Consider the following 27,478-nt stretch of genomic DNA (forward strand, 5'->3'; position numbering starts at 1 on the left):
ATCGATCCTATTCACTAGATACTGCTCCATCTGATTATCATGTTTTAAGATCCTCACAGCATTACTAAGATGAAGAAAGGTTTGTAAAAACGAGGAACTCAAAATTGACTTAAGATTGTTTTTTGAATCTAAATTCAAGGAAGTTTGTTCATGTGGAATTCATAACTTACTTAAAATATGGAATAATGGCATATAAAATGAAGTCAAATACAGTGGTATCTTCTTGAATGACTCCATTCCTGAACTATTTGGTTTTCGAACATATTGTTTGAGAAAAAAATGTCTCGGTTGTCGAACATAAACTCGGTTCCCGAACAAAGTTGTTTAGCCTGAACCCTGAAATAACCCGACTGATGAGCTGAACGACCTTTCAACCATTTTCGTCCATGCCAAGTTTGCCCAAAACATTTTGCTCACACATGTCGCTCAGTCCACACCCCACTAAAATCTGTTGTGAACGTTTTTTCTTTTTTGTTTTTTTTCTAAATATTCTGATTAAATAAGTCATCATGAAGTCAAAGAAGGATAATGAAAGTGGCAAACCAAAAAGAAACGTTGTAAGAGCCACAATAAAGGAGAAAAAAGATCTTGTAACGAAGTATGAGAGTGGTGTTCGCTTGTCTGACCTTGCTGCACAGTTTGGAATGGCAAAGTCTACAGTCTGCACCATACTGAAAAATAAAGGAGGTGATGTTGCAAAAGGAGTGACAGTGCTTACGAAACAAAGATCACAAACAATGGAAGAGGTGTAAAAAGTGTTGTTGATTTGGGTAAACGAAAAACAGTTAACTGGTGATAGCATTTTTGAGACCATCATTTGTGAGAAAGCAAAGCAGTTTTATGCTGACCTCCTGAAAAATACTTCTGGAACGAGTGCTGATCCAAGTGATGTCTTTAAGGCTAGTAGGAGTGTTTTGAAAAATATTGGAAGAGAAGTGACATACATAGCTTTGTGAGACATGGGGAGGGTGCTCATTCTAACAAAGATGCTGCTGATAAATTTGTCAGGGAATTTAAGGACTATGTAGAAGGTGAGGGTTTTATTCCCGAACAAGTGTTCAACTGTGATGAGACAGGCCTTTTTTGTAAGAAAATGCCAAAGACAACCTACGTCACCAAGGAGGAGAAGTCACTGCTAGGGCACAAGCCAATGAAGGACAGGCTAACTCTATTGTCATGTAATAATGCAAGTGGGGTCTTAAAACTTAAGTCTTTGCTTGTTTACCATTCTGAGAACCAAGTTGTTGTTTTTTTAAAATAATTTTCTGAAAAGAAAATTAAATGTCATGTGGAGGGCTAATAGTAAAGTATGACACAGAGTTAACCCTCAGAGAGTTCTGGAAAAATCACTTTAATAATCTCCATTGCTTGAGGATCATAGACAAAGCCTGGAAGGAAGTGTCTTTGAGGATCATGAACTCAACCTGGAAGAAATTGCAACCAGATTCAGTATCAGATAGAGATTTTGAAGACTTTGAGTCTGAGCCTATTGTCGAGGATATTGTCTCACTAGGCAAGTGTATGGGCTTGAATGTGAGTGGTGATGATGTGTAGGAGTTGGTGGAAGACCACAACACTGAGCTCACCATGGAAGAACTCCAAGACCTTCAGAAGGAGCAGCAACAGAAGGCAACACTGAGGAAGTGTCTTCAGATGAGGAGGAGGGAAGGGAGGGTGTTCCTAGTTCATTAATCAAGGAAAGTGTGGAAAATAGGGAGAGTTGCAAAGTTTTGTGGAAAAATTTCACCCTGACAAAGCTGTAGCAAACTGCAGCATAAACCTTTTCAATGACAATGCCATGTCTTACTTCTGAAACATTTTAAAATGCAGGCAGAAACAAATCTTATTAGACAAGTTTTTAGTGAGAAATAGGTCCAGTGAGTCTCAATCGTGTTGTAGTGGTGCAAAGAGAGAGAAAAGAGAAAAAACCCCAGAAGGAAAGTCACCTGACGTTTTTATGGAAGGTGACTCCCCTTCCAAACAATAATAACTGTCCAACTCTCCATGTTCCTCACCACCTTTCACTTATGCCATCAGCTGTCCTCAGCACAGGTAGAGTGCAGTTAAATTTTAATTTATTGTTTTTTTTATTGTGTGGTTGACTTTATGCATGTAAGTATTATTATACAGGTATAAATAAGCAATATTTTTACTTAAAATGCTTTATAATAGGTAATTTTTGGATGTCTGTAATGGATTAATTTAATTTACAGTATTTCTTATGGGGAAAATTGATTCCGTTTTCAAACAGCCTTCTGGAATGGATTAAGTTCGAGAACTGAGGTACCACTGTATTATCATGACTAAATTTGTTAATTGAAGACTAATTTTTGTTCAGTTTATTAAATTATTTAAAAAACTACTTTTCTTCAGTCTGATACAAAGAAAAAACAGCTTGGATCATACACTAGTATTTCCTATTGTGAACTGTTTGCTGTAAATGTACAATAGTTTTCATGCTGCTAATTGTAGATTATTTTTTCCAAATATCCTGTGTTAACTCCCTCATTTCAGCCAAATTATTTTACTTCAAGTTTTTCAGTTTTCACATAAACCAATACAATACGAATAATGTTAAAGGTCCATGTAGATCAAGCCATGGATGTGAGAGTTATATCAGATTCTTTATGGCCAACATACTGGTTCACCACACTCAATATCTCCATGTAACTAACTCTTGGTAGTCAGAAAGTGACTAATTTTGTATAGATTGAAAGTACCATTGGATCAAATGTAGCTCAAAACTTAGTGGTTTCCCATCATGCTTCACTGTAGATATTGTACTTTCACTGTTATACTGTTCTCTCCTCCACCATTGAATGAAGTTTTCATTGATTGTTGCTAAACTATTTGGGTATAGATTGATGTTGAAACAGCATAAATTTCCAGCTCTGTTCATTTCATCATTCGTGGTCCAATATCCATCTAAACCTTTTGGCCAGTAACCTATTTTTAGCAGTAGTTTTGAGCCAGCTTAATGTCCAGTGAGAGCACTTTATGTTAATGTGCATGTTACCGTTTTCAAGGTAACACTCAACTATATTTACTGCAAGGTTATTGTCAAGATTTCTCTTGTAAAGAAAATACCACAAATTGCTTAAATTCACTTTCAGTTTCTGATTTATACCTCAATTGCCTCTGATATAAACAGTGTCAGTTTCATTTGCCCTCTTTAGACTTGCATACAGCTTTTTCAAAAAGAATTCTTGCTAAAAGTTTTCACATGGAATCTCTCTGACAATCAAAAAAATGTTATTTCTACATGTTTGTCCTGTGACATTTCGGTATCGTGAGCCACAACAGGATCTTTACTACTATTAATCAGCATAGTAAATTTGGTTTTTATAATCTCTATAGTGATGTACACTTTCTGATTAGGTGGATGACAGCCAATGATCAGGTAAACAATCAAACATGATACCACTCATTTTGACATAATACAGAAGTGTAATTCCCACAGTATTGTCCATTCATCCTCTTTATCCTTTCTATACTTGTTTTCATACTACATAATATGTTATTAATACAAGGGACAATAAACAGGTGTGTGTGTGTGTGTATGCATACACATGCTCATACATTTGTATTAAAGCAGAGGTTTCCAAATTGTAGTCTCTGATAATACTTTGAGGTACTATTAGGAGCACTGTCCACAGTAATACATCAAATTTATGATTTCACCATTTTAAGTGAAAGAGCAATGAATAAAGTAAAATGCTAAGATATTATAAAAATAATATAGTAATACATACAAATCCAGAAATTAATAATTGTAATTAACATAAATTATGCAAATTCATTGTGCACCTCACAATGTTGCCTGCGAATTGCAAAAAACAAGACAGTTGATTTCCAGTTGAACTGATACATATAAAATCAAAGTATAGAAGTACAATAAATATGGAACCAGTTCTCTGTTTAACACTGCCAGACATTGACCCAAGAACTTGTAAGATTGTTTCAGTTAAGCAGTATCATATTTTACTTCAAAGTCTCTTTTGATATTTGAAATACTTTTGAATTCTTCCATCTTTATATGTCTTTTCTTTGTTGTTTTTTAAAACTAGAATCAAACTGTAAAGGAAGTAAAACGTATATAATACACCAGTTACTTTCTAAAAACTGTTTTGATGTATGTGGGGTTTGCCAGTACAGTAAAAGGTTGAGAAGGTCTGCAGGTTGGCAAGGTTTGGGAACCCATGAATTAAAGAATTTGGAATAAAAATGCCCATAAACCTAACTAGACATGGGGGAGCATATACACATATAAAAAAATTAGCAGAAAACACATGTACACTTAACAAAACTATTACATCTGTAGGTATGTTGATGCGTATCTTAGCATTTTAAACACATGAAAAAAAATACCAAAGTTATTAAAATAAACACAGGTATGAATTATTTTCCTACAAAAAATTATTTGCAAAATATTTATGCCAAATGTAAGCTGTGTACTGAAGGCATGAGGATACTTGTTACTCTAAGTGGATGCATGTTATCACAATCAGAATTTATATATGTCTGTTAAGAACTTAAAACTTACTGTGCACCAACTTTCAAAAGTAAATTTAATAATTGTTACTGTAATAAAATAGATGAAAACACAACTTCTGTCTTTACTAAAATTTATTTACCTTCCTCCCCACCTGTACAATTGAACAACCAGACAAAAAAGAGCATCAATGTTCATAAGTTTCAAATTTCACCTTTCATTCTTATCAGACTTTTCCAGCTAACAAAGACATTAATTTTTGTTCAAAATTAGTTTTTATACATATATTTTTACTGACTATTATTGTCTGAGAAAATCAATTATGAAGAAAACCAGTGTTCTAACATATGCAAAATCGTTCAGATGCTACATTAAATTAATCAATAAAAGTACACTTTCTAATTGAGATTGTTGTACCTGAAAAACAAGTGATAAATAAAATTCCCTGGAATTTTTAACTTATAAAAACGTTTCTCCAGGTCTAGTCTACAATTTCTTTTAATAGGTTTCTCATAAAAAGAGCATTTTTTTTAAATGTATTTTCCAGAATTAAAGCTTTCTACATATGTATATATATATATATATTTATGTGAACATTACTCTCTTCCACACATACATCTTAATCATTCTAGTTTCTAGAAATACTTCCCATTTCTCTAAAATTGTGTACTAAATAAAAACAAATATAACATATACTGTACACTAATAGAATTTCATATAAATACAGATTGAGAAAACTATTAATCTGTGGGAAGGAACGAGCCAGAATAAAGTTTACAAATGAAAAGCATCAATTAACAGTTACACTTGTTCCTTCTTGAACATCTGTTTACTTCCTGTTGCTGTTGATGGAGAAATGGCATGGCCGCCATAGCTGAAATAAAAGTTTATTATACAATACATACACATACAATGACAATTAATTCACTATTTATTCCACTAAAAAACTGCTTGAAAAAAATCAAATTAAAAAAACAAAGTTCAATAAATAGTTATTTAAGTTATGGTGAGATTACTGAAACAACATGGGTGATGGTAAAATGATGCAAACTTCTATTAAAATCATGCAACTTACATTTAAACACCATTCTACATAAAGCTCATGTACTTTCAACAATTGTAATAATGTTAATTAGAGGCATAGAATAGAATATAATAGCCATCCAACAAATTTTTCCATCAAGCTCTCTTCGTATCCAATTTATTATAATGCTATGTACCCCTAAATGCACAGACGTCTTCAGGGACAATCGCTACAATCCTATGCAACTTATGTTTAAATAATATTCAGTGTAATGATGCAACTCTCTTTTCAATAAAATGTTGGTATCTACTTTTCTTCACCATCATGCGACTTGTATTTTTCAAAACTTATTATACAAGATGGCACAAATTCAAAAACTGTCAAGTTTCCTTGTAAGTGGTATTTTAGCCCAATAACATTTTTGTGTAATAATAACAAAAGCTTGTTTGTATTAAACCGATAATAGTTATCAATTACTCGCTTGATGTGACGTGGGTCATTAATGTTACAAAGACAAGACTCAAAAGGGGCTGCACATGGCCACAGAAACCTTGGTTTTATGTTCTTCTTGGGCCCAGGTTATCTTGGCATTGGGGTAATTTTTAATCTCATCTTTCAGCAGACCAAATGGGAAGGGGCACAGCTGAGGAAAGAAAAATGGTTGCTTTGCAAAATCTAAGACAACTGTAAGTAAAAGTTATGTAAACACTTTATTTAATACAAGTTACACACACACTATAAAAAATATCAGAAATAATACTTCTTATAACAAAATCTATAAAGAGGTACTAAATTAGTTTTATAAGCTAAACTGATTATTAAATCACGACCTGAAAAACAAATTCATTGTAATGAAGTGTCACATACATATACATCTTTTATATATATATATATATGAATCATCTTTTCTTCATTATAAATGTGGAAAAAAATTATAAAAATAAAGAAATATGTGAATCAAGAATCGTAAAAGAAAACAGAACTAAGTCATGTGAAGCAAAAATCAGAGGAAGATGGAAAATATGATATGTAATGTGAATATTAAAACCAGAAATGGGAAAAACATAAATCAGAAGATCGAGGATTATGCAAAGTGAAACTCAGAGGAAATGGATTACTTTATGTGAAACAAAAATCATAGAGACATGGACTATATCATATGTCTGCCAAAATCAAACACAAAATTCATACCATATAAAATCATAAACAAAACAACGTATATTTCAATCATTTTCCATGTAATGATGTCACTTATTTTCAACAGTTTTCTAAGTAACAATGTTCCCTGTACCCAAAAGACTTCCATGTGATGATGTTATTTATATTAAAACATTTTTATACATCATGAAGCAACTTATTTTCAACAATTTTCTAAATGAAACAAGGTGCATTTAAATGTTTCATACCATGCAAAACAAATCTAATTTAGTTTTATCTGCCCTTACAGATAAAACTATCTCAACTTGCTCCACTCTAGTGATTGCAATATTCGACTGAAGATTCAGTTTCTCCCTTTCTTCAGCCAGATCGTAGTACACTTTACCAGAACAAAGGAGAAGCTTCTTCACTCTTTCTGGAGCTTTGCTTGCCTCACCTTCATCAGGTATAACGTGTTTGAATGTAGTTCCGAGAAAAAAAGAAACCGTGTATTGCTAGATGTAGAAAACTAAGTATTCAGGTGAAATTAATGCATTATGAATGTATTAAAAAATACTTTCAACCAATCAATCATCATGTTCATCCACTAAAGAATTTTTACACAACCAACTCAGCATGTTTGTCCACTGAAGTATTTTTTACATAACCAATTCAGCACATTGTACAAATGAATTAGTGAGTTCTGAAATGTGTTTCAAACCTGTAAGTGACGATGAAGATCTACATGGTAGGTTTGAGACCTTTAATGGGCTTCAATTTTCTGTTGCATGAAAAGGAAACAATATTTCAGCTTCTGTGTCATGACCTCAGTATATAAACAGAAATCTTATCCATTTTGTTTTCACCAATAGGCATTTGTAGTCCATTAAAGTTTTCAAACCATCTATGTCTACCCTTTCTGAAGTTTTCTTCTAAAACAATACACAGTATTATGAACTGAATCATATAAAAAGTCAGCGTTTTTAAATGAGAAAAAAAATGTAAATATTAATGATACTTGTAAGATTAAATGTAAACACAATGATGATGTTATAAGTGTGTTATAAATTAGAAAATTGTAAGTTTCCACAAATAATAATTGCCTTAACTGCTAAACCTTATCTCACACTTTAGTTTGAATTCCACTTTATTTACAAAAACAAACACTTCAAACTTAAAAGTACCTTAGTCATAAAATGTAAATATATCATACTTCAGTAATGCTTTCACTGGAACACATATGTACTTCAAACATGAGAAAAACTTTAGTCACAAAGTGTAAATACTTTGGACTCAAAAAATGCTTTAACCACAAAAATACAGGAAAATTAACTAAACTGAAATACTAACACAGTGTTTCTAGAGGACAGTGAGAAACAGTGCAGATTCTCCTTTGAACTAAAATATAAATATTAAATATAGTCCTAGAGTATAAGCTGTACAACACTTCATATGCTGTTAGTTTATGAACCAATTTCACATGTCACACATTAAGATGAGGTAAACACATGCTGCAAGATTACGAGTACTGTCAAACTTTTCCAAACATTCACCTGTGTACTAAAGGACAACCACACCATTTGTCCAAAGACACTTAGGACTTGCCTCAAACTTATGACTGTCAATCACAAGTGATATATTACCTATCAAAATAATAACATTCCAAACTGTGGATCTATCTCAACCACGTATTGCAGTATTTGAAAGTTAAAATGGCTGAATGTGAGAGCTACATCTGAGTACTTATTCTGTGTTATGGAGAGGAGTCAAGATGCACATGATATAACATTTTAACTCTGTGGATGGGACATATATTTTCCAATGTTCCCATACTTCCACACTGAACTTGGAATAAATATTTCCACCTTCTGGGTTCATTTTGACTGTAATAATTAGATGGTGAGTTATAATCCTCTTGTCCCATTGCTTCTCTATCATCATGCATTTGAATACAACTTGACTAACTTTCACCACTAAGTTATCCGAGTCAAGAACATCAAACATATTTACACAGTAATTAGGGTTACTACTTACTGCTTTGGTGATACAGGCACAAAACAAATTCAGAATTATAGTTAATATAATTTCTTCAATACAGGTTCAATTCAATGCACCAATTATATGCACATTCAGTTAGCAAATAAACAACAAAACCTGTTTTAAAATATGCTTACCACCCTAAGAATAAGAGATAAAAACAAAATCTATTTAACATAAAACAAGCAACAAAATGTTTCAAACTGTGTTTATTCAACACTTAGAGATAAATAATAAAGTAAACCACTCTAATAATTATCCATTCAAATACACAACCAAATCATCATTTCGCAAGCAACACAATTTTTTTTATTACTATAATAGCTTCATTTAATCTAGAATAAATTAGAAAACAGTATTATTTGTACAAGTTATTTCTCAAAAATATTATTCATCTACTAAAACTAAACCTTACTCTTAAAATGTAAAACTAGGAAACAGAACAAATGTAACTCCAAGTTCAAGAATCTGGAAATAAAGTTAAGACTACTAATAAAACATTGTAGTGGTTCCCAATGAAACAAAGAAATTTATTCTCAGTGGTAAGTCTGATGGCTAAACACTAAATATCTGAATTCAGTACCCAAAATTAGCAAAGCTCAGCCTATTGTATAGCTTTGCATTTAGGAACAAAATAGTGATGTACAAAAAAAAGAATAACTCCTATGGCTGAACTGAATGCACAAATCTAGACGATGTAACTAGTGGAAAGTTAGATGCAAATGTTAGCTTAGTATATGTGGAAAAATCACAAAGTTACTGCACCTTCAATCATGTCATCAAAACTGGATTTTGCATCTGGGTGATGCAGCAAAGATATGGGAGTGAAGATGATAAGCTGTCTAATAAGAAAGATATATTATGTAATATAACAGATTATTATTATAAAGTACATTTTAAACACTTTAGATGACCTTTTAACCTTTTTGAGAATCTATGGTCTACTAGAAGACCTTAAGTTTGAACAACTGAGCAAGACTTCTCAGAAACTGTACTTGAGAAATGAGTATTAATAACACACAAATGATTGGTTGGTTTGACTTGTTTTGAATTTTGTGCAAAACTACATGAAGGCTATCTGCCCTAGCCTTCCCTAATTTTGCAGTGTAAGACCAGATAGAAGGCAGGTAGTCATCACCATTCAATGCCAAGTCTCGGACAACTCTTTAACCAACGAATAGTGGGATTGACCATAACTTATAACGCCCTCACGACTTAAATGGCGAGCATATTTGGTGTGATCGGTATTCGAACCCGCGACCCTCGGATTACGAGTCGGACACCTTAACCCACCTGACCATATTGGGCCGTGAGATTTGGTAGTATTGTAACATTTGTGAAAGATGAAGTAAGGATCCGCTGGTATGCAAGACAAACAAACTGTGAGAATAGAATAAAAAAGTAGGCACGTAATCCGAGGGTCGCGGGTTCGAATCCTTATCACACCAAACATGCTCGCCCTTTCATCCATTGAGGTGTTATAACGTGACGGTAAATCCTAGTATTCTTTGGTAAAAGAATAGCCCAAGAGTTGGTGGGTGGTGATAACCAGCTGCCTTTTCTCTAATCTTACATTGCTAAATTAAGAACGGCTAACGCAAATAGCTCTCGTGTGGCTTTGCGCAAAATTAAAAAACAAACAAAGAAAATCACGTTAAGTTACTGTTTTCTGTTAAACCTGCTTTCACAACTTCCTAATGAGTCAGAATAATGTAATAGATCAACAAAGCACTGCCATTGTAGTTTCTGAATACCTTCAGATGCACCGCAATGTATGACAAATAATTTGTCCAAGGTTTCATCAATGTCTGTGCGTTTTTTTTATATTTAATTAGTGAAGAACTTGGATTAAAAGACATTTAAGTTGCTCTTAAATTTTTCGACAAACAATCAAACATATAGTTCAGACTTCTTGTAATCAGACGACTAACTGATATCTGCGTTAAGGTATCTGCTTACCTCAGTTGGCAGGACGATATTTTATGAACCTTTCAGAAACTAACGTTTACTTTACCTCATTTCAGGAACAACGCTGACACCCTATGAGTGAATTACTTCTTTACAAGGGTGAATATGTGGTGATGTTGATCATTCTTTCTGTTCATACTTCTTAGAAGTACCCGGACGTCCTAACCGTTGGTATAAGACAATAGTTCAGTTTATAAATGTTTGAAACTAGTCTGAAAGGGTTATTTATTAAATGTTTATTCTTGGTGGACACTTACGCATGAACTGCTACACCAAAACTCTCGGCCTGGTATAGCCAAGTGGTTAGTGCGCTCTGTTCGCTGGTTCATTCTTTGTCCCACGCGAGGGAGCTATAATGTGACGGTCAGTTCCACTATTCGTCAGTAAAAGAGTAGCCGAAGAGTTGAAGGTGGACAGTGATGACTAGCTGCCTTCTCTAGTATTTCACTGCTAAATCAGGATCGGATAGCCCTAATACCCCTGTGAAGCTTTTCGCGAAATTCAAACAAATCTATGTATTAATCGTGAATTTTTCCTTTAATAGAAAATTACCATACAAAATATTTTGTTGGATGCAATAAAATTTATCTTGCCACGTTTATTCCTGAACAGAACGATTCTACAATTTCAATTCAGTCGATCACATTCTACCATTATTCTTGAGCCGCAGTGCAACATCTCTATGTAACGATCATGGGTTAAAATTATTCATTTCGCTATCAGTGAACTTATTTTTAAAATTTGTCTGTTTTTATATTGTCTTCCTTAAGTAACACCTTACTTTAATAATATTATATGATTTCTTCGTTAAGAACGATAATCTACTGCTGCGGTTGCACCCTTAAAAACCACATTAAACTACCAATCAAGGATGTCAACGGCAAATAACAATAGATCTCAACCTGATGAAAATACATAGAAATGAAACCAAACGTCGTTCAAAGTATTCTTCTCAAGGAAGGTAAACCATTTCTGTAAATTTCTACTTGCTACTATTATCCCTACGTATTTCGTAATAAGAACATGAATTTTTATATTATTAATATTTTAAGTGATTCTGATAACCAATGTTTTCTTCTTATAATCCTTAGATGTTCTGGTGAAGTCCATATTGACTTTTTAAAGTAATATATCCAACAACTTATTTCTGAATCATCACTTCACTGAGTATAGGGTCCTTAATAGCACACAAGACACAAGAAGTAATATATATATATGTAAGTGTTGATATTACACCCACTAATTGTTGCTTCAATTTTCTAAGCATTTAACACTAGAGAATGAGTCATTTTATCCTACATTTCTGGTGTAACAGACAAAAGTAGGAAATATTAAATAAATTGAAATATATAGGTCTCATCTGTTGTGAATAATATACATAAGAATCTTGGTAATTTGACGTTTAAAGGACACCACATGAGATCTCACGGTAAACTTTCCACTAAAGCAGACTGTTTGCTCATCAGAGGTAATTTATCTTTACTTGTGTGTATTGTGTGTGTTTTCTTATAGCAAAGCCACATGGGGCTATCTGCTGAGCCAACCGAGGGGAATCGAACTCCTGATTTTAGCGTTGTTAACTTTACTTATTTTGACAAATATTCTAGATTACGATAAATTTTTCTCAAAGTCTTTTCTGAATGGTCAGTCAGTGATGAGAGGATAAGAAAAGTTGTAAGTTTTCAAATGTTTAAATACTGTTTCCCTTTACCCGTGATTTATGTAATATAATCATTAAAACGAAATATAAACCATACTAAAATACACGCTAGTTTGTGCCAAATCATGTTGTTCCAACTTTAAATGAAGTGAATAAGCCTAATGTTTGTGTCACGATTTTCTTTGAAGATCCTTCTTTCGTATATCTTCCTTGATGATCCTGGTGTCAGAGACTGTTAAGGTTCAGATATATTCACATCTAATTTGGAGCTGCTGACCAAAAGGAATGAAATCAGTCTTCACCTATCTACTCTAAATCAAATAAAAGGATTGATTCCACTCTAAAATTACCCCCATAGCTAAAGATACAAATCGTGTTCAGCGACATATTGTATCTCAAACCTTCGATCTTCTAATATGTACAAAATATACATTTTTTAAAAAATTAGAATGAATTAATATAAATCGCTTGTGTAAGATATCGTAATGTAGGTTCTGCAGCTTGTTTATTACTCTTTGAATATTTGTTTATACATAACAATTTCAGGAAAAACTTTCGAAGAATCTTTTATTCGGAAATTTAACAGTAATCTCCAACTGGGACAGCAGTAAGTCTATGGATTTACAACACTAAAATGAGGTGCTCGATTCCCCTCGACGAACACAAGAGATAGCCCGATGTGGCTTTGCTACAAGAAAAACACGCACGCGTGTGTCTTTTCAAAATAATCTTTTTTCGAGCGACAGACACAAAAAAGACTTTGCATCTACATAGAATGAGGAATAGTAGAATTCCGAAACTGTTTTTTATTTAAATTACATAAATTTTACATTATTTTATTTCTTCTTTAAACGTTTATTCAATTAGTAATTTTAACATCAATATCAATTTTTCACATAGAGCTATGAACTTCAAGGAAGCAGTCATGAAGATTGTACTGTTCTTAAATAACATCAGCAAAAACTATTAATTCTAATAATAATAGCACACGTAAATTTGAAACTGGTAACCATTAAGTTTAATTCAAATTAAAAAAATAAAAAACTTATGTTTTCCAAAATTTCAATATCTTAAAAATACGGTGAACTGCATTTTTAATTTTAGTCGTTTTTGGCCTTGGTTGTTCTTCCCAAATGATGCGTTGTCTGTAAAGTAACCATTGGGTTGTAAAATTTTCAGTTGATCTATTGCGCCACTCAGAAGAACACGTGATGGTGTATCCTTGTCTTGACACAGACTGAAACAGAATGCAATTATATAATGCTTTTACAAACTTGTAATACTTTTAAAACACATGGACACCTTCCATCCAAGATTTATAAATTGTTTGTCAGCCTTTGGTTTCACTTTTGGTAAAATTTCCATCAAACTTTTCTTTGAGCCGTAAATCGTAATAAAGTATCCACGATCAGTAAATTCCGTTTGAAACACTAACGTTTCATCAATACAGCTGATGAAATCATCCTCACGCTCTTTTTGAAATTGAAGAGTGAGATTTTGTGAAACAAGAACTTCTGCCAGTTCAGTTTCATAGTATTTAATTCCTTGAAGGAATGTATTTATACTCTCATCGTCTCCAGGAACAATGAAATGTTTTGTCTTTATATAATGAATAAAGAAAGAGAATATGGTCCCACCTCCTTGAAACTGATATTTCTTATCTTTAGGCAGATGCCAAGGTCGTTGACGTGCTGGAGTGGTAAGGGAACTGTCTATTTCACTCTTGGAGAGCTTTTCAACTGGAATCCTGTGTCTGATTCCATTGATACTCAAACGTATTGTTTTATTTCTTCAGGAAACATGGCAAAATATCAAGCTATAGCAACTTATTTCACTTGAGATTCTTATTTCCCAGATTCCGATTATTTTAATTGCTGTCGTTCATTGACTTGTCACGTAGTCACTATATTTCATAAACGTGTTTGTCTTTCCGTATCTAAGCATTAACTTTTAATTATTGTTACGTCATGCATTGTTTTATCAATAAACGACAACAGCCAATAATACTGAAACATTTACAAATATTATTGTCGAGTGAAATAATAACTATCATTAAATAAATTTTTCTTCCATGTTTCCTCATTTCTTGACCAATCAACACAAAACTTGACACTAAGGGAATGCAAGCGCAAATTGTTCTCACGTAGATTTGCACGAAATTAAGAAATTAAATAAACAAACTGTAGCCTGTCATTTCAAACCGCCCGGCTAAAGCGTTCGACTCGTAATTTGAGCGTCGCGGGTTCGAATCCTCGTCACACCAAACATGCTCGCCCTTTCAGCCGTGGGGCGTTATAATGTACCATCAATCCCACTATTCGTTGGTAAAACAGTAGCCCAAGAGTTGGCGGTGGCTGGTGATGACTAGCTGCCTTCCCTCTAGTCTTACACTGCTAAATTAGGGACGGCTAGCACAGATAGCCCTCGAGTAGCTTTGTGCGAAATTCCAAAACAAACGATTAGCTTTGCATGAAAACTTCTGAAACAAACCAAACTTTGAAAGTAACTTTGTCAGAAAAATGTGCAATTTTATGTGTATGTAGTGCACTTATCACAGTTTGAAAATGAAAAATCTATTAATATTAATTGTTTTCAAATCAGTTAAATTTTACAAATAGGTTTATTCTAAAGAAACACATTTATTAATTTTGTTTATACTTTAAAATGTAATCTTTGTAGAGTCGTCACAAACGCGACTTCACTGTGATTGGCAAAACCAATTCAAAGGTGAAAGTAGTGAATATATGGCGGCATGCTAGAGTTAGGATGTAATTTGTGAGTGTCGTAATTGAAGTTTGTAGTTAGCGTTAATAATTTGATTCCTGTTAATTAAATTTTTTATGTATCACCACAATAATATATTATTAATCTGCGCTTACAAGAATATCTTCATTATGCGGACATATTTGATACCTAAACTTTGAAGAAAAGATAGATTATGACTCCGAATCATACATCATACGTATGAAAAGTTGCATTATTTAAGGTACTTGTCTCAGTTTATGATGACAGTATTGCTTGTTTATTTAATATAACCTTCCAGTGTATACAAATAATTTGTGGTCTAGGCAGAAATGACTTGAAGTTTCCCTCTTCACGTTGTTGTAGCATGTATTGTAGTGCCACTTGTATGCCAAACAACTGAGAGAACTGTTTAAAACTGGAAAATTTATTTGGTTACCTTCAGGCAGTATTTACATTGATTAGTTTTGTGCAGTTTAATCAAAACTATGACTTAATCAATTGTCACAATAATAATAAACTAATTGCAAATAGAGAAAACAACTTTCTCTATTTTTGGTAATTTTATTTATCCAAGTAATAAAAATGTTACTTTTTTTGCTTCTGAGCACAAAACTGCATACCTAACAAATTAAATCATGAACATCAGCAGAGATGCCAACCATTATGATTTGAACGTAATCATTACGATTTTGGTGTATACATTACAACTATATGCTCATACAGACAAATATTACAACTTGTTGCAACTCCCAAATTATTATATATTATTTTGGCCAATACAAAGTGATAAATTGTTCCCCAGGACTTGAAAGGGGTGAAAAGAAAATTTCTAGTAAAATACAAATAAATTTTGATAAGAAGTAAAAGACATAGTCCAAATGGCTACTTGCAATAATCATGTTTGTGCTTGAAATAATAAAAAAATATTTGTATCTCTCATGTCGACCAATAGTTTAAGTGCAGTGCTTCTCCTACTGGGTACGTGGGGGAATCCATAGTTATGTCATCAGTACTTATCAGCCAATCAGTGCTCGTGTCGATGGGTATTTATCATTTTCTAAGCAGCATAGAAACACCAATGTGATCGTTCACAAGTTGGAAAAAAAGAGGCCTCGTTTACCAGATTGTCTTGTTTATGGCAAATCTAAAAGGACTGAAACTGTAGATGGGTTCTGTTTACAATCACTCAGTCATTTGAAATAGTTGGCATCTCTGTATCAGATAGTATAAAACTTTCAATTATAAATATGCTTTAATGTCTAGTTTATTAACATGCATGATAATAAAGTTCATTAATCTTTTTAATGCCATTTAAGTTTTTTAATATATACATTACACATTTTTAATGTGGCTCCCTTTTGAAAATCACAGTATATGTAAATGATTTGAAATTAGAAACTGGCTGTGAAATTAAATCACTTGAAACCAGGACTGGAAAGGCCAACTTCAGGAGACTAATGCTGCTGTTTGAACTACCCATTAGTTATCCTGGATATAATTTTGCTACACTTCTTTTAAAACTTGTTTGTTACTTTCCTTTTTGAAGATGGCCATCATGTCAAGTAATTCGGAACCAGGACTGGAAAGGCCAACTTCAGGTGACTTATGGTGGTTTTTGTACTTACCTCTTTGTCCTCCTGGTGAGTTATGATAATTACAGTTATACTACAGAAAGTCCTTTACAACTTGAATTACTGTAGTATTTCTCTTAATGTTCTTGACTTGATGTAAACTTTGGTTTTATGCTATTTATGTGTTGTTTTTTAAATATTGTTTTGTTTTACCTTAATTTCCTTTTATGAATTTTACTAAATTTACTTTTAACTTTTTACTGGATGTTTGACATAGATAGCCTAACTGCTTTGTGCTATAAAACACTAAATCAACCAACCAACCAATCTCTCAGAAACACTGACAAAACTCCCTTGCTACTTCTGATAGATTGTCCATATCAACAAACATATTACAACTGTGGATATTTTCTTTGGTACGGTACCTTCAAAAGTATACAAATGTCCAGATTTTCTCTTGGAAGCACCTTGCATCATGGAATCGTGCTCAGATGTTAGCTTCAAAACTGGTACTTGCACTATAAGTATCAACAGCATTTTGCTACCGAGTGATTATCTTGTGCTGCTACTAATCTTATTTGTCTTTTTTCAGTTGCTTGTTTCTTGTGTATCTGTTGCCATGAAACTTCCTGGTTTCTGATTTGTGAGGACCATGCTTCATGTCCAAATTAAATATTCAGGAATTACAAGGGTAATATACATTTTTGTTGGACTACATGAATAAGTGAAAGTATTTTCTTTGTTTAACACATAGAGCTTAACATTTTTGATTGACTCATCAATAAAAGGTTATTGGTAAAGTCCATTGAAAGGAAGTAGTAATAAGAAAATCTGCATTTTGATAATGAGGAGGAATTACAGACAAACTTGGTAAAATTATAAACAAAAATGGATAAAAACAATTGTGGATCACACTGCCATGAACATGGAATGTAAATAGGGCATTTAAATAGAAAATCGTTTAGCTTTCATACTTTTTAAGGGTTTACAGTGGTTCTCAGAGGTTTTGATAAGACATTGAAAATATAGGGGCTAAGGATTCAAAATATGGAAAAGATTATTTGTAATATTTTTTGATATTTTAAGGGAACATGCTGTCATAAAATTAAGAACAGGGAATCCTAGGTGTGATTGATCTGTTCATTTACTGATTCAGCCCCTGAGGTGCCTTTCAAGATGAAAATTTCAGTTAGAGTTATTCTGGTAGAAATTATTTTTACAATACTTTCTTTCTGAACTGTAGTTGATTATTAGAAAGTACCAAAGTATTTAGAGTTGTATCACTTCACTTACATTTCTTATAGAACCACAAAAAGCAAATATTTGGCTGTGAATATAGACAGTTTTTCTAAAAGTTCTTTAAACACATTTTAAGGGTGTTGAGTGTTGATATAATTACTAGAACTTTCTTTATCATAAAAACCTTTGTTCTTGAGAATGATTGCATGAGAGATTGAAATGTTGTACTTGTTTTTAAAATATTCCTTCTTACTATAAAAGGTGTAACTTCCAATAATCTTACAGCAGTGTTAGTATTATGAGTACTTATCACATTTTCAAACAGTTATCCCTTTTTATGTACTTATTAACAGCATAATGACTTTATAACACCCCTATGTCAAAAGTTTGAATGAGTTATTCATGTTTTTGCACTTGTTAACAGAGTTCTTAGAATTCTTGCACTATTACCAGCAGCACAGTGTGTGGACTTTTAATGCTAGAAAATTGGTTTTGTGTTCTGATACACATGGTGGGTAAAGCAAAGATAGCCTATTGTGTGTATTTGTGCTTAATTAGAACTCAACAAAACATTTAGTTTCTGAACAGAATTTAAAAAATAATTATACAACAGACATAATTGAAACACAAATTAAATTTTTATTTTCTTATTCATAATTGTATGCAGTGGACAGACATCTATATTCACAAATAATATTATCCTTCTAGTAAAATGTGTAAAAATTTGAAATATGTGGAGTTGACATTTCAAGTCATAGTCTTAAACTGTTGACACTTGAATTCATGTTTGGAAAATTCCTTGTTAACAAAGTTTTCAATATTTGTGTGTAGTAAGAGATATGATATCAGCTTGGTGAATAAGTATGACTTGTATAGAGATTTCTAAAGCTAACTGTGATAGAAAATTGGCTCAGCTCAATGCAAACCTAACTGACAGCTGTCTGTTGTTTTCAAGTAATGTTATTATAAGGTTGATAGTGTTGTTACATTTAATAAACAACAACAAAATAAAAATCAAACTTCTTTAAAGTCTCTGTTTGTATGAAATTTTCCTTTAAGTATTGTATAAGAAAGATTTAATACCAAACTTAAAATACTGAGTAACGATGTGTGCTTGTGAACAAATTATATGTTATGTCATTTTGTGTAAGTATTAAAATTGATGTGTGGGTTAAAGATAAAAAAAGTAGTTATATTTTAGTGTCTTTATTTTTCTTTCAGGTAAATAAAAAGTATTACATTTGTTCAGAAAGTGAGATAGAAAAATAACACTTTCATTTAATATATATTAATTAGAGCATAACCTACTATTTTGTAACTTTGATCTTCATCTACATATTCAGAGTAAATCAATGGATCATTGTGATATAAATTTTGAGCAACAAAATCTTTGAAAATGCAGAATAACTTTTTATAAACAAGTACTTGTGTTGAGCTGTACCTCATGTTTAAATGTTCTAATGCTGTGTTTTTATCACCCAGATAAATCATGATTCTAGCCTATCTAAAAGTTTACATTGGATAATACACTCCTTTCTTACATGTGGTAAAGCAGAATTTTGTATTATATCAGTGGTGTTGTCCCATGACTATCTGCACAAACAGAAACAAGCTTCAACAAGCTGGACATTGTCTATGTGAATTGAACCATCTGCCAAGATTCTATGATTTTGAATGTATGTGAGGACACTCTTGTAAGTGAAAAGTAAGTTAATTTCTATAGTATTGAGTATCTGCTTAGTTTCATGTAACTTTAAAAAGTTTAAACATTTCAAGTAACTTGTCATTCAGTTTGTTGAAAAAATTTTGGGACCATTCAGCAATTTAACCAGCATTTATTTATTAGCATGTTAAGGTAATTAAAAAGCAACACTAACCAAAATGAATAGTGATATATATATATATAAACAAACCAAAATTTCAATGTTAGTTACATACCACACTCGGTTATTTATTGAGTCTTGGAATTTAAGATGTCTTTATTAATAATTGAGTAATTTGCTTAAGTTTAAATTATCTAAGTTTTGAATAAGGCTTAATAGGAACTGAGAATGTCTTTCTATATGTATATTTTAATTTATAATACATTTTCATATTCCTATCATTTTATAATAAGTGAATATTGTTTTTGACTTTTTTCATCTTCATTTTAACGTGTGAAGATGTAGATGACTTAATACAGAGAAAAGTGATGGAATGTGGAAATAAACATAAAACATTGAATAGTTATATAGTTGATTCTCTGTAAGTACTGACCTCCACTAGTGCAAACAATAACTAATTTCATAAACTAATCACACTGATATAAAAATAAGTCTTGCTGGTACCTTGCCATTGTTTTTAAAATTTTAACATTGTGCCCTCTTGTCATAATGGGGTATAAACATTGTTTAATGAAATTTAGTCAACTTATTGTAAATTTGGTAGTGAGGAAAGCTGAAGAATACTAGTAAATAAAAGGCTGTTACTGATGGAATTTTGGCAAGCAATAGTTTTAACTTTGTTGTATACATTGATCAAAGTGAAAGAAACTTAAAATTTAAAATGAATAAACATAAGTAAAGTGTTGAGAAAAAAAGGTAAAATTCCAACATTATGTGAACATGCATATCGTATCAGTCTTATCATTTATTGGAAAAGAACTGTTATTTTGGATCAATTGAATGAAATAACAGCTGGAAATATCGGATAATTTACAAAAGAAATGAAAGTGAAAGTAATTATAAATAAAGATAAAGGTTTGACAAGTCAACCAGTATATGAATGACATGTTTTTCTGAAAGTTCAGTGTATTAACTAAGTACTCGCATGATCAGTGGCTTTTTACATATTTATGGTTTCCATGTAGAGTACCTGGTTTGAGACTATTTAAACTTTCCAAACAACATTGATCACTTGAGTGCCTCAATTAAACTGTACCCTTGTTATTTATGGAGTACCTGAGGGTCAGTGCTTGGGCTTTTGTTCTTTCATACTTACATTGATCATATTGCTTGAGGCATGTCATGAGAGTTTACTGAGTTATATTCAAAATTTAATAAAGTTACTTTTATCATGGTAAGTAAACTTGGCAACAAAACTTAGCTTGTAAAATAAATTTGGAAATTATAGTTTTAATTTCCTAGTTTTATAAGACAACATTTAAAAATGTCTTCAATTTTCCATTGTTTCAGAATTGTGATATTTGCATTTTAAGTATTTTCTCTTCTCTTATTCATTTACCACTTCTTGAAGAACTACAAAATTTGACATAAGTTGCTCATTGTAATATTGTTATTACTCAGACAAAGTATAATTTTTTTATAGCCTTCAATCTTATTTGGTTACAGAGCTATAAACTAGAAAATCAAGTCCCTTTAGCCACACCCATAATTAAGTTTTCTCTTTCACAAGTTTCCAATATTTAGTTCTCTTTGATATTTAAAATTATATTACTTTTAACCAACAGAAATCCAAATATTATATTACATAATTTTCTGTTCAGGAGTTTGTTTATTTTGCTTCCAGTGCAAATTTTATTCCCACAGGAAACGCATTAGCAAGTTTAGCTAAATTTTTATTGGGTCTTACTGAATGGTAAGAAAGCCAGAAAATTTTGATAATCCTAGGACAATATGTGCTTTAAGCATGTTATTTTGTATTCTTTGTTGCAATTTTGATTAACTAAAAATCATTTAGTGCAGAAATACCATTATAATAATAGTTTTAATTAAGAGTTGATAAAAAAAGACCCAGGTAATTACTATATTTTGTTTTCCATGTGTATTATTTGTTATTATAAAGGTAAATAAAATATAAGTTTTAGATTAGGTTAAATAAAAAAAAAAAAACGTTTTCCTGTGATATGCTCATTAGTAACCAATGCATTACATAATTTCTTCAGGTAACGTAAGCTACATGTTTACAAAGTGGTTCACAACTTGTGTAGTGATATCATCAGTTAGACACAGTTCAAAAAGCAATAAAATTTAAGCATAAATATGCATATATTGTTAAGGGCTTAAAGCTGTTTGAGATAGCCAAATGTGTCGTGAAGTTACTAGATTGTACTGGTGAAAAAATAAAATAATGAGTTTTCATGCTTCAGACTCCAAGCCCAGTATCAACATCAATGATTAGTATAATATAACAAACTACTGGATATGATTTTTACATTCTACTGTGCTCTACTACATATTAAATATTAAAAACGTTTTACACAGAATACAGTAAAATAAATGGTAAAACAAATAAAAGAAGCACATAATTTCTTTGTACACGTTTTCTATTGAGTGGAGAAAATAAAATCTGAGGTCAATATAATACTGGGACACAGTAGACATGGGGATGGATCATGTTAAATACCATTTACAATGGTGGTCCAAAGAGCCAATACAATTTTTATAGCAATGTCTCCCTGTGATTAATCAAAGCAAGTAAATTACAGACAACTGCCTCCATGCTAAAACATAAGAATTAACAATATTTTCTGAAGATGCCCACCATAAATTACACTAAAAATTATTCATCCTTTTGTAAATTTTTCAACTGTCAGAAGTCATGCCTCCTGTACGTGAAATAATACAAAACAGTCACCCTACATTTAGTAAAATTATACATTTTTTAAACCATAAATATCAGTGCTAGTCTTGAAATAAATATAAAACTATAATTGTGTTAACAGGTAAAGTCAGATTACCTAATGTAAACAGGTTCATTTTCACTACAAATTATAGAATTAACAGAAATACAGGCTTTTAGTTTGCTAAGATCTACTGTTTTAAAGTTTATCATATTACTTTTGTTATTTTAATGTTTAGTCATGAATTATATGCATACACAAACATGTTCTTGCCCTGGGGAAATATTATAATTTAGGGAAACAAAAGTTTTACTCAATAAGATAACTCTGTTAACAATTTCCTCAGAATTAGTTTTCAACTGATGTCTTACTTGTACAAAACGTTTCTTTCCATATTTAACTTAAAAACAAACTCACTTTATTATTATTATTATTTTATCCATTTACCTGAAACAAGACAGCTGTCACCTGGTGTACATTAATAAATACAAGAGATTCTTATTCAGTCTTTTTTAATTTTGAAATCAATGTATCTTAAATATTCAGTGACATGGTAATTCTGATTATAGCTGTAGGCAAATAAAAAAATCTGAAAAATAATAAAGCTCAACTGAAATTCATGAGAAAAAACAAACTTTAAACAACAAAAGTAGACACCTTAAGTCATGATACAACCACTCCTCCTATACAAACTTTAAACAACAAAAGTAGACACCTTAAGTCATGATACAACCACTCCTCCTATACAAACTTTAAACAACAAAAAGTAGACACCTTCCTATACAAACTTTAAACAACAAAAGTCATGATACAACCACTCCTCCTATACAAACTTTAAAACAAAAGTAGACACCTTGAGTCATGATACAACCACTCCTCCTATACAAACTTTAAACAACAAAAGTAGACACCTTAAGTCATGATACAACCACTCCTCCTATACAAACTTTAAACAACAAAAGTAGACACCTCAAGTCATGATACAACCACTCCTCCTAACAAACTTTAAACAACAAAAGTCCTCCTATACAAACTTTAAAAACAACAAAAAAGTAGACACCTTAAGTCATGATACAACCACTCCTCCTATACAAACTTTAAACAACAAAAGTAGACACCTTGAGTCATGATACAACCACTCCTCCTATACAAACTTTAAACAACAAAGTAGACACCTTGAGTCATGATACAACCACTCCTCCTATACAAACTTTAAACAACAAAAGTAGACACCTTGAGTCATGATACAACCACTCCTCCTATACAAACTTTAAACAACAAAAGTAGACACCTTAAGTCATGATACAACCACTCCTCCTATACAAACTTTAAACAACAAAAGTAGACACCTTAAGTCATGATACAACCACTCCTCCTATACAAACTTTAAACAACAAAAGTAGACACCTTAAGTCATGATACAACCACTCCTCCTATACAAACTTTAAACAACAAAAGTAGACACCTTAAGTCATGATACAACCACTCCTCCTATACAAACTTTAAACAACAAAAGTAGACACCTCAAGTCATGATACAACCACTCCTCCTATACAAACTTTAAACAACAAAAGTAGACACCTCAAGTCATGATACAACCACTCCTCCTATACAAACTTTAAACAACAAAAGTAGACACCTTGAGTCATGATACAACCACTCCTCCTATACATTTACCTCTTTCAAAATTTCTCTGTAGGACAACACAAATTACAAATATATTGTTTCTGCTTTATAAGAAGTAGAAATACAACATTAAAATCTCTTTACCAGATTTTACAGAAGTGTACTGTTACACAAGATATAACACAGAAACTGAAATTAACACTTCCATAACTGGTTTGTGTATCATGTAACTAGGAATATATCTATGCACCATAACAGTGATAGTACCTAATGTAGCTTCACAAGACTTGGCATACAGTATGCATATCCTTTGCAGACAAAAGAATTGGAATTTTCGATTATGTATTTTTATTAACATTTTTCCATAAGTATATGGAGTAAGATGATTAACTGGTCCAAATGCAAAGTGATTTTCATGTTAAAAATATTGTTGTCATCTGAAACTTTCCAAACTTTATTTGCATAATCTCTGAAATTTTCTAAATCAGTGTGAAATGATTTGTTTTCAGAGACATTTTGTATTACCTCTTTTATTTTCTCTACCATGACACTATACTGGGTTGGTGGACTTAACTGACCTCCCTACCTTCATATAAAGTTAAGAAATAAACCTCAATTACATTTTTTTCTGGAATGATATAAAGTTGTAATGGAATACTAGAACTGTTTATTTTCAATACCTTATAGCTTGTAACAGTATACATCTACTAATACATAATGTTATTGTTTATTGCTCCTTGAATGGTATAATGTATAATCCAGTATGGGTGATTTTTTTTGAATTGTGTATCAGTTCTAGTAATTTAGGACTCAGCACATGAAACAAAACAGAAACTCAACATATTAAGAAACCAAATAAACACAGCCACAAAGCTATGTTCACCTGATAAAATTAATGATGAAATCAACAAAATAAAACAGCACTTCATCAACAAATTTCCTCAAAGAACTGTTAAAAATTATACTCGCACACCTAGATCAACAAGAGACAAACATTAGTAAATCCCAAAATACAACAGACTACAAAATCGTATACTGCTGCATATGATATGTTTTCAACATCAGCAAAAGAAAATAACCAACATTTGAGTAAAAACATGTAAAAAACACAACATTCTAGTAAACACCAAATTTATTCAAAAACTAAGTTCAAAACTAAAGTCCACACAATGTAAAAACTAAACTGGCAAACACAACACTAACATAATTTATAAAATACAATGAATATACTATACTCCAATACTATATTGGAGAAACAAACAGAAAAATGGAAACTAGATCCAAAGAACAAATCAAACATTTTTGAACACTGCAAATCAAATAAACACAGCATTACCATAGAAAACCCCCATTTACTAAGTTAGGAAACAAATGCAAATTCAGAGAAGCCCTGCTTATACAGCAACTAAAACCAATATAAAGGAACACCTTTATACCTATACTAATTAATAACCTAACATCCACCTGTAACGCCCCCTACAATCCTGTACCCATTTATACTCTCGTCCCTAAAATGTGTCTGCCAACAGTCACATTCAAATTTCTCTTTCTTAAATTGAAGATGACCCAGGAAGGTCAAAATGCTGTTCTCTCTTTATCAATAAAAGTATTAATACCCATACCAGCTGTTCTTAGATACATTATTATTTCAAGTGGGTTTCTCTCCATCAAGAATTACTTCTTATAAACAGTTTCCCAACACAGTAAAAGAATCAGACAAAACTTTAAGAAATATATAAACAACTCAAGAATTTTACAATATTTTTCAAGAATATAGACATTTTTAAAGTGGATTTAAGCAATATATTGATTGAATAAATTGAGGTTTTCTGTAGACTTCTCTTGTCTCTTAAGACAACATGAATAGAGCTTTATGCTAAGACTTTTAATGCCACTTTTAATACTAATAAAGTGCTTATCTAGGACATCTTTTTATTTGCTATCAACATTCAATAATACTTAACCCTACTTTTTTATAGTAACAGTAGTAATACACTAAATAATGCACCAAATAACACAGAATAATAGCAGGCAATATATTTTAACTATCACATTTTTTTTCTTGCTAACTGTGTGACAAGAGTCACTAAAAATTCATTTAAGCTTGTCAGTATGTTTCTCTTAAAAATAAAACTTTAATCAAAAGCAAAATTGATAATTTACAGTAAAGAAGATAATATAATGCATTGTTTGATAAAGTAAACCCTTGGATTTCTACTGGTTAAAGAAAATATAGTACTGAACACCAGAGAGAACTCTTGGAAATATCTGAAGAAGAGGATGTGATAGGTGAGTGTTGAAAGAAGAGGCTGATTGTTTATTTTGTGGTCTGTAATCAAATCAGATTGAAAGCTTTAAAAATTATGCATTACCTCAATGACAACAATGTTATACCAAGTAATTTAAGTTAAATTTCATATTTTTCCAGAGGTGGTGAAGAAGTCAGAGATAAGAGAATGCCAAGAAAGACAATGACTCAATTATCACAAATGGAAATTTTTTTTTTAATACTGCCTTATAAAATTAAAAATTTGAAATTATTATTACACTATTAAAATATGGATTATTAGCTACATTTTTAAGCTATATTTATTGCTATACCATGAAAAATGTAGTTTAATTACATTTAATTGTAATTTACTAACATCTTGTGACATGCAAAGTAAAAAATGTCAGTGGAGAGATGGTTAGCTAATAAGAAGAGCTCTTTACTAGAAAATGAAAGCACTGCCACTATATTTTAAATTGTTAAAACGTAAGGAAAAAACAGAACATAAACTATGATCATTTAATAATAGGTGGACTGAAAAGTTATTGTTATTAGATACTGATAATCAAACTCAAATTAAATATTTTTAAAAGCTGTATCTGTTTTGGCAACACACATGATAGTTACAAGTTATAATTTTCCAATACTGAAAATGTATTTCTGATACATACTTATACTTCTCTCACAACAGTAGCTATTCTCGTTCAGTGCTGTTTATTTGCATATAATGCATGCGACAAGCCTTTTGCCCCTCCTCCTTTCCATATTGAAGTTGCATGATTCCAACATGTGTCTCATGAAAGCCATCATGTGTAGCCTCTTCACCAATAGGAGAATGATATGCTCACATGACACATGTGATTCTCTCTTCAGTCCTCTAACAAACCACCACTTTGAAACTTGGCAGATGTCAGCACTGGAGAAAAGTGGAGAGGAAGGGTAGGAAATTATAATTGCTCATCAGAAACACATTTTCAGTGTAGGAAAATTATAACTTCTGATACATTACATACCTCCTCTCACAAAATAAAACGGGATCAGTGCAAGCATATGATGTATACCCCTGAAACTGAGAGATTTAAAGAGGAGAAGCACACCATTTCTGAGTCACGTATACTAATTTACCCGTGTGTGAAATGTGTAAGATAT

At 31.7% G+C, this 27,478-nt stretch overlaps 1 protein-coding gene and 1 long non-coding RNA gene across 6 annotated transcripts in view; both read left to right on the plus strand.

Moving 5' to 3' along the window:
• LOC143243004 (serine/threonine-protein kinase atr-like) overlaps window positions 1-7,182 on the plus strand; it is a 30,396-nt gene extending 23,214 nt beyond the window's left edge. The window contains exons 8-9 of one of the 2 annotated variants that reach the window (XM_076486636.1): window positions 6,136-6,202; window positions 6,964-7,182. In XM_076486636.1, coding sequence (XP_076342751.1) covers window positions 6,136-6,195 — 60 coding nt within the window. In that variant the 3' untranslated portion in view covers window positions 6,196-6,202; window positions 6,964-7,182. The remainder of the gene's footprint in view (window positions 1-6,135; window positions 6,203-6,963) is intronic. The other variant, XM_076486641.1, reaches the window with a different exon arrangement.
• An 8,113-nt stretch (window positions 7,183-15,295) lies between these two features.
• The window catches only part of LOC143243006 (uncharacterized), a 29,181-nt gene continuing 16,998 nt past the window's right edge, over window positions 15,296-27,478 (plus strand). The window contains exons 1-3 of one of the 4 annotated variants that reach the window (XR_013023662.1): window positions 15,296-16,703; window positions 17,227-17,325; window positions 19,447-19,567. This is a non-coding gene — a long non-coding RNA (uncharacterized LOC143243006). The other 3 variants (XR_013023661.1, XR_013023660.1, XR_013023663.1) reach the window with 3 other exon arrangements.

Source organism: Tachypleus tridentatus, unplaced genomic scaffold, assembly GCF_004210375.1.
Source record: "Tachypleus tridentatus isolate NWPU-2018 unplaced genomic scaffold, ASM421037v1 Hic_cluster_2, whole genome shotgun sequence".
Taxonomy (NCBI): Eukaryota; Metazoa; Arthropoda; class Merostomata; order Xiphosura; family Limulidae; genus Tachypleus; species Tachypleus tridentatus.